This window comes from Octopus bimaculoides, chromosome 23 (assembly GCF_001194135.2).
Source record: "Octopus bimaculoides isolate UCB-OBI-ISO-001 chromosome 23, ASM119413v2, whole genome shotgun sequence".
Classification (NCBI taxonomy): domain Eukaryota; kingdom Metazoa; phylum Mollusca; class Cephalopoda; order Octopoda; family Octopodidae; genus Octopus; species Octopus bimaculoides.
The window spans coordinates 35,170,774-35,185,068 of NC_069003.1; the positions used below are offsets into that span (position 1 = coordinate 35,170,774).

The 14,295-nt window shown below is 36.9% G+C and overlaps 2 protein-coding genes across 4 annotated transcripts in view; one reads left to right on the top strand and one right to left on the bottom strand.

Moving 5' to 3' along the window:
* Positions 1 to 1,923, bottom strand: part of LOC106878308 (puromycin-sensitive aminopeptidase) — a 20,398-nt gene extending 18,475 nt beyond the window's left edge. The window contains exon 1 of the mRNA XM_014927496.2: positions 1,525 to 1,923. Within this exon, the coding sequence (XP_014782982.1) occupies positions 1,525 to 1,647 (123 nt within the window). The 5' untranslated portion in view covers positions 1,648 to 1,923. The remainder of the gene's footprint in view (positions 1 to 1,524) is intronic.
* A 265-nt stretch (positions 1,924 to 2,188) lies between these two features.
* On the top strand, positions 2,189 to 13,203 carry LOC106878310 (tRNA methyltransferase 10 homolog B). 3 transcript variants are annotated; one of them, XM_014927499.2, is made up of 8 exons: positions 2,189 to 2,708; positions 7,012 to 7,114; positions 7,410 to 7,518; positions 8,119 to 8,255; positions 9,944 to 10,096; positions 10,477 to 10,623; positions 11,153 to 11,273; positions 12,474 to 13,203. In XM_014927499.2, the coding sequence occupies exons 2-8, from the start codon at positions 7,040 to 7,042 to the stop codon at positions 12,587 to 12,589; spliced, it is 858 nt and encodes a 285-aa protein (XP_014782985.1). In that variant the 5' UTR covers positions 2,189 to 2,708; positions 7,012 to 7,039; the 3' UTR covers positions 12,590 to 13,203. The 3 variants fall into 3 exon arrangements, with proteins under 3 accessions (XP_014782985.1, XP_014782986.1, XP_014782984.1); XM_014927500.2 differs by having other exon boundaries at positions 2,189 to 2,524; XM_014927498.2 differs by having other exon boundaries at positions 2,190 to 2,528.
* Positions 13,204 to 14,295: the final 1,092 nt, after the last annotated feature.

The following is a 14,295-nucleotide window of genomic DNA, read 5'->3' on the forward strand; positions in this document are numbered from 1 at the left end:
AAAAAAATAAAAAACGTCCAACTTGATAGATCGGTCTCTCGTTTCTATTGTGTAACCGCAAGCCAGGACGGACCCAGAAGAGATCTGGCCGGAACTAAAAGCTTTTCAATTATCACAACCCCGTTTTTCTGGGTTTATTTTTTTCAGAAGAAACTATATGCTTTAGAATTTAAGGGACATTTGGCTGTTATTTCTAAACTGGTGAAGCAGCCACGTGTGAGTGTGGGATCGATCGTTGGTCCGACGCATTATGTGGATTTAAGTTTAGTTTAGTTTCAATTTCCACAGTTTTAAGTATTTATTCCACGCCCAAAGATAAGATGGAACCACGAAGAAGGCAGGAGGAAGGTCCCATGCCGAGGTGAGATGGAAATTTAGAAGAAAAAGCGTTAATAACCAACATTAAAAATGCCAAAAAGGAAAAAAAGATATTCATCAAAGAAAGGTGCTGATATAATGGCTTTAATTTTTATTTAAATTATTTTCTTTCAATAATAAGTTGTAGTAGAAAGTACACATGGAGATATATTTACTGTAAACATACGTTAGAGTACAGAAGACTGACACATGGAGGAGAATCAAGTACACGTAGTAGAGTACAATACGGACTGTGACTCATGGATGCATTTATAGAGGATATGTCCTAATAGAGTAAAGTACAGACAGACTGGTACACGCCGACATCTTATAGTAAGACATACAACACAACATGATAAGAGTACAGAAGACACATGGAGACATAGTAAATAGACATGGAGACATAGTAAGGAGTGAATATGCAGGAGCGTATGGACGGACACATGGGAAACGTTTAGAGAAGAGATATGCAAAGTGGAGTACAGTAATGGAGTCGTATATATAAAGAGATATAAAATGATTAAAAAAAAGTTGAGTAAGAAATAAAAAAAAAATGCAGCAATTTTAGCGCCGGCGCCGCATTGCAAAGGCGAGCTTCCGGCAAGCCGGCGATCCAGTTTCGATTTCCATTTTAAGCAACCTTGATTTTATTTCATGGAATTCCATTGATATCGTGAATGGCCATTTAAAAATGGAGAAATATTAAAGAACAAACAAAAAAATCCCCCAGTAATTTCGCCATTGACCCTTGGTGGAGGATGAACGGCAAAACTGACAGAAGGATGGTTTGAACTTAAAATGGTTAATGCCGCAGGCATTTTGGTTTGATGCTCAAACGGTTTTTCTTCTTTTTTCCAACAAAACTTTAGACATTTTTTTCCTTCCACCAAAATTCATCCACAGACATTATTTAAAATAAAGTGGTGGAGTTGCAAAGACATGGCTATCATCACGTCTTATCAATTGTAATTCCATGCAACGAGATTAAGATTATCCATAAAAGAAACCGACACAAAATAATTTCAAAAAGAAAATAGGAAATCTAAATAAAATTCTCAACATAGTTGCAACACATCATATATTTATAATATTCGTGTATATATATATACATATGTATGTATGTATATATATATATATATATATAAAGAAGGTTCCTATATAACTTACTTGGACATTAATATCACCGGATCCGGTGAACGTGAATGCCTCCAAATCTGGCTGAAACAGCAGGGCATAGTTGATGGGTATAACAGATGAAGGTAGGTGTTCGAACGGACGTCTCTCAGCCATGTCTCAGGGTCTTCTAATTAACGATGATGTTGGTGGCAATGAATGACAATGGTGGCGCGAGCAGCAGCGGCGTTGGTGCAGGTGGTAGTAATAAATGGTGAATGAAGTGGCAGCTTTTTTCAGAAAGCTAAAATAAATAACAACAAGCCGGAGTCGATTGACTGTTGTTGAATGAGAGACTATAAAAAAAAAGCAGACTGTGAGATGTAAGACAAGCAATGAATGAGAATATGCGGTACAAATGGGGGGTATATCCCCGGGTGTTGAAATATATATAGATATATGGATATAGAGAGAGAGGGGGAGGGGAAACGAATGAAGGGGAGGGAAAGAGATATAACCAGAGAAGAAGAGGGAGGGAAAGTGAGAATAAAGGGGAGGGAGAGAGAACAGATATAACGAAAAGAGCGAGAGAAGAGGGAGATATAATGAGAGAACGAGAGAGGTGGAGGATAAGACATTATGAGGGAGGTGGATGCGGGGAGGGAGCGGTGGTAGAATTGCATTGTGACAAAACATTAATGGGAACGAGGCTGCTTTCTCGTGACAGTTTCAGATTCAACCGCTGTCATATTGTCGTTATTAATGTTTTTTTTATTCTGTAGAATGTAACATTTTTGAGTTATGTTTCAAGTTTTTGAATTAAACTTTCTGTTACTTTTGCATTTCTTAAAAATTCACCAACAAAATTTCAAATAAAACCCCCTCCTACCAAGTAACGTTAATCACACATGAAAGAGACTTCAATATTTAAGTCTTTTGGGAGATTTCAGCACCTAATTACATTAACTTCTTCTGGCGGCAACCAGGCATCATCATCATCGACAATGGTGTAAACTAATTTATTTGCTGAAGTTGCAGAATCATCATCTCTCTTGTTTGTATGATATTTTTGTTGTTTAATGTAGACAATCGTCCCATAATTTAAAAAAAAAAAGACAAAATTGAATGTATAAAAGCATCCTGGTGTACACGAAATGCCGAAACGAAACCATTGTTTACAAATTGCATCTTATTGAAATTTCTGCCGGCTTTTATACTTCATTAATTAATGTGGTTTTGTAAGTGTTGCTTCTAATTGAATATTTCTAAGTTACCGAAAAGCTTTTTCCTCATAATATACAAGTCCTTAAAACTCATATACCTATCGAACATGTAATTTTTTGTTTCCTGTCTCTTATTGTGCATGAGATAGAATAAAACCGTTTTTTTTTTAATGAACTCCTCGTAGTACACGTGCTTTTAAAATGAAAAGAAATTCTCTACCTTGAGTAGAAAAAGACTAAACTATTTTTTATTTTCGTTTCGCTATTTTAAATAAACCACTTTGTTTCTATTCATTCCCTATATTTTGTAAAATACGCCGCTATTCTAATTCACTTTGGTAGACTGTGGTCCTCGACAGGTTTCGAAATAGCAATAAGGTATATTTTACTGACTAGAAATATCAACAAGATCTCTTAGTCATATTATTTCTGTCGTAGAAAAGGGAAGGACATCTGGCATTCAAAATGGACCGGTCCGGAACGTTTTTGGTCAGAGGCCTGCTTGATCAGTGTTTGACGATAAACAGTCACACGTGTCCTAAAGGCGATTTCTACATAAATGCTTATCGTCTTTCTTTTAATAAATATAATAATTTTTTCTTTAATTCATTTGTGTTATACTTTTTTTGGTGTGACAGCTTAAAAAAATCCAGGTTTTTGATCTGACCCGGTAATTAAACAGGTTGATAATTATTGACCTCTCAGAGCCTTTTAACCACTTCCCATGGCGTAAACGTGACCGAGATCACAACGCAACTCCTGAACGGGACGCTAGTCTGTCTCTGATTTATGTATTTAGGGCTGAATGTCTTGGAGTGAACGGAAATAAAGTGTTTTGCTCAAGAATACAATGCACCAACCAGTTCGCGAATCGAAACCACGATCGCGAGATCGTAAATGCAACACTATAGTCATTAGGCTACGCCCCTCCACCTGAATGCTCGACCTGCTAAAAATAACAGCTGAGTGACATCTTACCGTCAAAAGAAAGGACACATTAGATAATGTACTCGTAGATACACAATGTCTGAATATAGGACTGTGTGGTCATGACCGGAGAGCAAAAGATCATAGATTTTTCTGCTCGATCAAGGTTAACCTAGGGCGAAACAACAACGAAGAGTGTTGTTTAAAGCCCAACGGAAGTCGTGATGGTCTGTATTGGTACAGCTAACAGGTAGATTCGAACGTGAATATGCTAATCTCTGAAGTGTTGTGTTACAGAACAGCTTCTATATGACGAATGTGTTCCAAACGCTTTTGATTCATTAGCACAAGGGACTCCGAGATAGCTGCAGTTTCAACATTATTGTGTCTCATCAGCCTAGACTAATGAATTTAACAGATTCGAAACCCTTGTTTATAACTTCAGTGAACAAACTGTTTGCTGATCCGTGTTGATATCCGTCGACAAAGCAATTTTCATTGTCATGTCTTGTTATATACCCAAGGCTTCTTTGTCAAGAGTGTTCTCTCTGTTTTCACAAGGTGGATTTTAATTTGAGAGAACTTGTTTGCTATTTCTAGGGAGAGGGAACAGGTAAATTGAGGGACTTTTGTTAGATTGTGTGTTATTGTTTGGCCCCAGGCCAACAAACCTATGACCAAAATCTTTTCAGAAACAGTTGTCACATCTTGGAAAGGATCATCGTCTATTCCATGGCCTTCTCTTTTTTTAAGACAGGGAAGTGTGATATTAGTGCGATTTGACTGCTGTTTCTAGTTGGTTGAACCACTGAACAGATTGGTGATGAGAGAGGTCAGTTTCTGAAGTTTTAACCAGGATATTACCTTCAGGATTCATTTCCGGAACCTAGCAGCATTACTTTAAATTGGTTTGATTTTACTAACAGATGCATCAGTAAGATGTTGAAGTCAGCTGGATAGATATAAATGCAAACGTACCTGTGTGGTAAGAAGCTTGCTTTCCAACCACATGGTTCTGAGTTCAGTCCCACTGCGTGGTACCTTGTGAGTGGATTTGGTAGATGGAAACTGAAAGAAGCCTGTTGTATATATATATATATATATATATATATATATATATATGGGAGAATATACAAATAATAACAACAGACGAGGACAGGTGGTGTAAATAACAAAAGGATATATTAGTATGACGCTCGGGAATACGGAAAGTCTTTGACGTTTCGAGCTACGCTCTTCAACAGAAAGAATACGGAGACAAGGAGAAAAACACTTCTCCTACATTTCGCACACAACAAACTTTGAATATACCCTTTAACACTCTGAAGAGATCGGCCAAACTACTGGCTGGATCAAAACATGCGGAAGTGACTATGACATAATATACAAAATGACTCATTACATTACCTAAACCTCCACACTGACTCGTTTCACAAGCTCCACATAATAAAACAACGGCTATCTAGTCCAACGAAACTGCTTTTTCTTGTATTTGTTGCTCCATTCTCCAAGTAAATATATATATATATATATATATATATATATATGTATATGTATATAGGCAAATAAGAAAATAGAGAGGATAAACAATCGACAAACATCAGCCTGTTTATTTATTAATTATTTATTTATTAATTGATTACAATCATATGAACAAGTGATCCAAATAGACGAATTAGAATAAATGAGTGTATTTGTACACTCATTTATTCATTTATTTTTATTTATCTATTTATTTACTTATTTATTTGCTTATTTCCATTTGTTTATTTCGATCACTCATACATAATGATTGCAATCAATTAATAGATAGATATAATTGAATGTTTACAGGTCTGATGTTTGTCGATTGCTTATCGTCTCCATTTTCTTATTTGCCTCGTTGCCAATGGCAGACATCATCAGACTGAAGAAGTCAGAGGTAGAGAGAAAAGAGTGAAAAATAGAGGGATACATCGGAAAAGAACATGATGTATCCCTTAGAGGCTTCAAAAACCTCTATATATGTGTGTTTGTGTCCGTGTTTGTCCCTATGACCACCATTGCTTGGTGTTGGTGTATTTATGTCACTGTAACTTAGCAGTTCAGTATAAGAGACTTACAGAATAAGCACTAGGCTTACTGGGCTTGATTTAAGTGAAAAAACAAAAGAATGCTATTTCGAAAGTGCCGTGGGTCACAGTTTGTCCCCAACTGATTTAGAAGCTGTTTTGTGGGTCTGCAAATCTTCTAAATGAAGTTGCTACATATCGTACATGTAATGGTGGAGTGTGATGTTTGGTGGTGAGGTCGGGAGAGGCTTTAAATGTCTGGAATAGTCTAGGTTGACCCAGCAACTATGGATACTTGCATAAAACAGGAAGCTTTGATAGTGGCAATGATTATTAAGTTAATAAATGATTTGTCACAATCGCTCTTTGAGATAATTCTTGTTAATCCTCATGACAAAACATTTCATTCAAGTATAGTTGAAAGCAATCTAATACTTATGCTTGATACAATTATCTTTGCTGATGTATTGCATAAGATTTAGTGGGTGCCTAGCAACAAGAAGGGCGGGGGGGAAATGCAAACAAACACCACCACCACCACCACTACTACTACTACTACTGCTTTTGCTGCTACTCAGAGATCCCCTTCGGTCATGAATGACCATAGGATTGCACCTAGAAAGTTACCTTCTGAGGCACAAGTCTGGACAAGGTTGTTTTATGGAAGACCAGCAGTCGCCCATGCATACTGGCCTAATTCTCATCAGTTTCGCATTAGAGTTGCAAATATACATTTTATCACAAGGCAAGCAAATAATAATAATAATACTAATAGTGATGATGAGGAGGAGGATTGTGATGGCAGTCCTATGTTTTTTTGACTAAATGATATTAAAAAAACTTCATGAAAAGCATGAAAAATTACTTCTGATAATGAAAATATATTTCATATATTATGTGTGTGATAAAATAATTACATTGTTAAAGTAATTTTGTTGTACATAGGTACAAGTCCATAGATATATATTCTGTATGGTGGGGGTTATTTATAACTTAATGAATTAATATCAGTTGATGACTGGTAATTATTGCATCAACCATGACAAAATCATCGTTTTGATATTAACGATGATGATGATGACCATCTTGCCATCAAGATCTGTATTATCTCATTTCTCACCGTCTTAATCACCATGATTATTGTCGTTGTCATCGTTATCATTATCATCATCATCAACGTTTTTAGACTTGTTATCTGGTCTTTAAACAATCATGAATTTTCTGATAAGATATTTTCCACCTAGAAGACACATAGCCTCGTTGTTAAGGTGTTGCACATGCAATCACAAGATCATGGTTTCAATGCTTGCGCCAGAAATTGTTGAAATTCTCTGTTTCAGAATCATTAACTCTCCATAAAATACCAAAATGGAGGACTTTTCAGATGAACTTCCGTCCCTTTATGATTCCGATAATGAAATATCTTCAAGTAAACATAAAATGGTAAATAATTATATTTTTATTTTATTTTTTCTTTAATATTCTTCAATTTGTTTTTTGGTTTACTCCTTTAAACCCATTTGTTGCCATATTTCTTTTAAACAATGCACTGCCTTTGTGGCAATTAATTTTGAAAATAATAAAGAATTCAGCAAAATAAACTTAGTGATTCGGCAAAAAGAGACCAATAGAATAAGTACAGAGATTACAAAGAATAAGTCCTGGGGTCAATTTGTTCAACTAAAGGCGGTGGGGGAGCTGGCAGAAACGTTATAAGTTTTTTTTTTTTTTTTTTCAGAAAAAAGAGAAAAGAGAAGCTTATTGGATAAAAACACAAGAGAATAAAAGACAGACACGTAAAATTAAAAAACAAGAAAAAAAACAAAGGGCCAAAAACAGAATTCCAGGTAGGGGCCACATCTTTTCTAACCTTGTCTTATAGCATATTTCAACAAAGGGGTCTCTTTGTCCAAATTAATTGTTCAATAGCAATTATGTCTTTTAATTCAAAATTGCAGCTGGGGTCAAATTTTCTGTAGGGATCATACTTTTTAACCCAAAGTTTCAGAAGGGACCATGTTCATTAATCCAAAATTTCAATAGGGCCTTGTCTTTCAGTTAAAAATTTTTATTTTCATTTTAGCATAATTTAGATGACAATTCATTCACCACACCCTGTATATATATATATATATATATATATATATATATATACACACACACACACACATATATATATCATCGTTAGCTTCATTTAATGTCCATCTTCCATGCATGCATAGGTAGGATGGTTCACAGGAGCTGGCCGAGGGCCAAGTAGAAAAACTCCCCTATGCTACTGTGTTTGTTTTGGCAGTGTTTTACGGCTGGATGCCCTTCCTAACACCAACCTGGAACCATGTGGTTGAGAAACAAGCTTCTTACCACACAGCTATGCCTGAGTTTATGTTTGTGTTTCAATGTTTTGTTCTTTTCTTTCATAGTTTCCCATCTTTCCCATATTTCAGATACACATTCCAGAGAAAATGGTATGTTAAATAAAAGAGACCATAAACGCTTTATACACGAGAAGGGTCTGCAAGCACTGAGGTCAGGCTTAAAGATCTGCATTGACCTCAGTTTTGAAGAGAAAATGTCTGAAAAGGTTTGTTTCATGTGGGGTTTTTTTTTTCTACAAATGTTGTTATTCTTTTATTCTTTTACTTGTTTCGGTCATTTGACTGCGGCCATGCTGGAGCACCGCCTTTAGTTGAATCAAATCGACCCCAGGACTTATTCTTTGTAAGCCTATTACTTATTCTATCGGTCTCTTTTTGCCGAACCGCTAAGTTACGGGGACCTAAGCACACCAGCATCGGTTGTCAAGCGATGTTGGGGCGACAAACACAGATACACAACATGTACACACATACATATATATATATATATATATATATATATATATATATATATATATATATATATATATACATATATATACGACAGGCTTCTTTCAGTTTCCGTCTACCAAATCCACTCACAAGGCTTTGGTCGGCCCGAGGCTATAGTAGAAGACACTTGCCCAAGGTGCCACGCAGTGGGACTGAACCCGGAACCATGTGGTTCGTAAGCAAGCTACTTACCACACAGCCACTCCTACGTTATTGTTAATATTTAGTTTCCCTAGTTTAAGTCATGCTGAGCTAACAGACTTTTGACCCTTTCACGCTCAGATTACTCTGTCAAATGTAATATTTTTTCCCTGTGGTTTGAATTAGTCATATATTATCTCATAGCTTTGAGACTTCAACTATGGGATTGTTGACTTTCAGTATGAAAAGACTGTGTTTGGCAAGTTTGAACATAAAACAAGTTGGATAGTTTGGCTGGATATAACCAGTTGTAGCCGGTTTAAATGCTGAAAGGTTAAACATTATAGGATTTGTTCTAAGGCAGCAAGCTGGCCAAAGCGTTAGCATGCTGAACGAAATGCTTAGTGGTATTTCGTATGTCTTTACGTTCTGAGTTCAAATTCCACCGAGGTCGACTTTGCCTTTCATCCTTTCAGGGACGATAAATTAAGTAACAGTTGCACACTGGGGTTGATCTAATCGACTAGCCCCTCCCCACCCCTAAAATTTCGGGCCTTGTACCTAGAATAGAAAAGATTCTAGGATTTGTTCTGCATGTGTGTATGTTTATATGTACATATTTCATAGATGAGAACCAGATATGCTCTGTATTGAGTACCCTTTGTAGTGCTCAGGAGATTTAAACTCGAGCATGTACAGAGGTAAATGTAAGGATAAGCGAATTAGACAGATCAGTATATAAAGTACATTAAATACAGGAAATGCAAAAAAAATGTATGTCTTTATGCATATAAAACGGTCCAGCTTACACAGAGTAGAAATGATATAGGGAATTAAAGGGGTGTTTCTGGGGGCTCAACTGTCCATGATAATATCTATAGATTGATTCCATCATAGGATGAGATGAGCCTTTGACTTCAGGGAAGCAATCTGGCAATTGAGATGTCAGAGGAGAGACGTTCAAAGATGGATTTATATGTACATATATGCATATCCGTGTGTGTAGAAGCTGGTATCAAAGGGTTCCCAGATTAGTTATCTATCTATATATATAAATAAAACTGAAGAAGTGTGTGTCTCTGTGTGTGTGTTTCTGTTTGTAATTAACATCATGCCTCAGTTACAAATGAAATTCACCATCACCCATTGATCAATTCGATCAAATGGGACCCTCATTGCCACAACCAACGGAGTGCCGTAATATATGGATGCATATGGATTCATAGCATTTCTTTAAAATATTTTTTATGAAATATAACAGGAAATTTCAAGGTTAGCACAGCAATTGGGAAGAATCTATGGCTATAACAGGAAGACAGAGAAGCCATTGCATATATTTTTGACAAGCATTGACCAAAGTGGTTCCTTCTTTAAAGAATGTACCCGCATCAACCAAGGATTTCAGAATTATTTGGTGAGAAAATGAGTCTTCTTTATCCTTTTTTCTTCTCCTTTCTCTTCTCTCAACTTCTTTTTGTCCTTATTTTTCTTTGTCATTTAACTCTATTTTTCACATTAATTTGGGTTTGTTGGATCTGTAAACCTTCATATTTGTATGTGTTCACATCACTTTTGTTCATGCTGTTAGCAAGGTAGATAGAGAAGATAAAAAGATCGACAGGTAGGCAGGTGTAACTTAAAGGCAGGTTGACTTCTTAGATGTATCACTAAACCTAAAAACACGTTCTTCTCCCTACCTTTCTTCCACAAACCTGATGAAAAATTAAAATACATTATTATTATTATTATTATTATTATTTGGTATTTGGACATATTTTCCAATTGTTTTTTCAGTGGGATGTCTGTGATGAAGCATACTCAGAACTGTTTCCAAAAGAAGACATAGTTTATCTCTCGCCAGATTCAGAGAACATCTTATACACAATAGACCCTGAGAAAGTGTACATTATTGGTGGCCTTGTCGATGAAAGTATACAGAAGGTGAGTGATGGCCCTTGGTGAGGCGAAGGGGCTGTCTCAGTGGTGAATGCTTGTTCTCTGGTAGTTTTTCTGCTCCCAGTTGTAGTAATTTCACTTCATAATCAGTGAGAGGAGGATGAAGGTGACATGAACACTGCTTCCATTGGTCTTCTCTTTCTATCATAAATTTCTCATCTTCCTCGTCCTCCACTACCAACATCGTCATCACAACTACCACCACCACCAACAACAACAACACCATCACCACCACCACTGTTACTGCTACTACTGTTTTCATCTGCTATCAGCACAACCACCACCACCACCACCATCACCTTCGCCACAACCACCACCGCCACACTGCTTCCACCATCACTCATCACTACTACCAATCCCATCACAACTACTACTACTACTACTACTACTACTACTACTAGTAGTAGTGCTACCACTATCACCAGCACTACCCCAACCCAACCTCAACCCTCTTTAATTGCTATTGACTAAATTACGAAAATAATTAAAATCAATTAATTTTCTATTCTTCTAGAAAAGGACGTACTACAAAGCTCTCCAGAGCGGAATACAAACTGCTCGTCTCCCTATTGATGTATTCATGATGAATGGTGACAGGAAGGGTAACTATTGTCGAATCCTAACAGTCAATCAAGGTGAGGAGATGTTTCCATATGTAAACTAGCAGAGATACCCGGCGTTGCACGTCTCATGTGGCATTGAAGTATTAGACTTTTCCTTTGTATTTTCTCTAATGAACTGGAATACCTATGATTCGAATTTCATCAAAATTGGAGATTAAGAATTTTAATGAGAGTTCTACAAAAATTCTAATCATGACAAATTTATCCCATACTACTCATCTTCATACCTAGATTCCAAAATCCAAATGTTATAAAACCCATTCAAAGGTTTTTGCTCTTGAAACATGTAGCACATGGAGAACATGGAGCTCTAAAATGTGGGAGTTAAGGCCCCTATGTGTGTGTATGGGGGGGGGGGTGATCTTAAAGTCAACCAGCGAAGTTGAATTGTTGGGAATCTTTTTTAAATTCTGTCTGATATTTATTGTTCAAATTTCTTTGAAATCAGAAATATATGTATGTTCACTGGGTTTGTAAAAGAGAGCAAAGCTACAGGAAACCAAAAGACAAATGATCACAATAATCAGTCAGCTACCGTAGCCTAGTCGTTACCACTCCCCAATATAGGATGCTTCACCATACAGGTGACCGGCACAGCCGTAAAATGCTCTAGATTGGCACAAGTGGAGAGGTGCTGTTAGGAGTGGTTGCAACGCTTAAGAGGAAAAGATGATTCAGCACTCTGAGCTTAAAAGGGCCTCCTGTCACAAAGGAACAATTGGAACTGAAATCAACAATGAATATTGGATAAGTTTTATGTATGACTGGGTTCTGTTGTCAAAAGCAGGACACGTGGACCATATGAAGTCATTTGAAAGTAGAAATGCCCAGGTAGGTAATGATCTTGGACACCAACCACCTCTTATGACTTGTGTCATCGGTGACAAAACTTGTAAGACAATGTCTGGACTTAAAAGACATATGCTAGGTCACAAAAACATTCCTTCAGAATTGGATTACAAAGGGCAAAGATATAGAAGAAACTTGAATTGTGTTTTAAAATATTTGTTACTTGTGTTTTAAAGCCTGTCAGCCAGCAACTGGTCTCGAAAAGTCATTTGAGGGCTCATCTGAGGGAGGGATTGTGCTGTGTGGTGGGGCGTGGTGTATGTGTTGATGGGACGGCTATCATCTGTCAAGATGAAGCAATCATCAAGTATGCATACGTACATATATATATATATATATATATATATATCTTTTTTTTTCCAGTACTTGCCGTGATTTCTGAATTTCTGAGAACTGAAGATTGGAGACAGGCTCTATCTAGTGAGGTCCCTAAAAGGAAAGGTCTAGTGTTGAAACCCCTTGAAAATGTGAGCTCCTGAGTACAGTGCAACTGAGTACAGTAAAGTACAACAAGAACATGGACATTGGCAGAAAGAAGTTTTGTTTTATTCTTCATTTTCTTTCATTGACATCATGATCATCATCATCATCATCATCATTTTCAACATGTCTGTATGTGTGCTGCAACAGCAGTAGCATCACCAACAGCTTCAGTGAAATTTATTGATAAACCAAACGCCCAAACACATTCCCACACACATGCATGCACACACACACACACACATGCATGCACACACATCTCATGTCAGAACAGCAGATACTGTCATGAACCTGGAGAGATCCCCCCTCATGTTGGTGCTTGGTGCATAGAAGCATACATATAGATCAAACAAGGCCAGCAATTTCAAGGAGGGGGGCAAGTCAATTGCAATGACCCCAGTACACAACTGGTACTTAATTTACTGACTCCGAAAGCATGGAAAGCAAAGTCAACCACGGCAGAATTTGAACTCAGAACATGAAGACAGATGAAATGCAGTCAAGCATGTTGCCCTGCATGCTAACAATTCTGCCCTGATTTTTTTTATTTAAATTACAAATATCGATAAAGAAATGTAATAAAATTTTTATTTATTTTATTTAAAAACCTGAACATGTCAGCTGAGATATGGAGGTCTCATTCAAGTCTAGATTAAATTTATGTGCATTAGCTACATGTGTGTGATTCATCTATTGTTGCAGCATGACATTAATGTAAGATTAATGTTTACCTGAAAGAGAGAAGTGAGAGAAAGAAAGTGGGAACAAGTGGGTGAGGCAAATAGTAATATCTGAGAGGGTAAGCAAAACCGGCTCTAACCAGCTGAATGACTAATGTGGCACAAGCTGTGCAGATAACACAGGGCGACCAAGTTTTTTAATTTTAGCCTAGATTGGCATCAAGGTACAATACAGTATAAAATATATGGGCACAAAACCCCTTCTTCCAGCAGTAATTTTTATGTATTATTTTTATGCTGTTTTTAGTGTTTTTTAATTGTTTACTTGTACCCAAAGATGAAGTAAATATGAACTAGATAAAGAGGAGCTTCATATCAGAAGAGAAAGTGAGAAAAGGATGAATTACTAAAACAGAATGAAGGGCCATTGTTGAAGTAAGTTGTTAGGAATGGAAATCAAAATAAAGGTGCGACTCCACAATGAAAAGATGATGCATTATATTTGTGCATGTGAAGGAATTTAATCAAGATGATGAAAAGCATTTGGTTTGCTCAAAGTGATAATAGGGTCCGTCAGAACCTTTAATGTCATCAAACCCTTCTCAATGATTCAGGTAAAAAGGAAGACAATTCCAATCTTTTCATCATTTATTTCATCATTTATTTCGTGTTGCAAGACAGTGTAGGAGAGAGAATAGTGATGTTGTAGGAGAGAAATGTGTTCGCATGGATGATGGTACGCTTGCATTAAATGAGGATGCAAAGAAAGAGGTCTGGAGATGCCACTACGATAGATTGCTTAATAAAGAGAATGAATGGGAGAAAGAGAGCCTGCCGTATGTCGACCCAATAGAGGGACCAGCTATCCGAGTTGATAGTACCAGGGTAGATAAAGCAATTAAGAGTATGAAGACCGGGAAAGCCCCCGGCCCATCAGGAATCACTGCAGAGATGCTCAAAATATCTGGCAGTGTTGGCTATAGCCTAGTCACCCGTATTACGAACTAGGTGATACACGAAGGAGT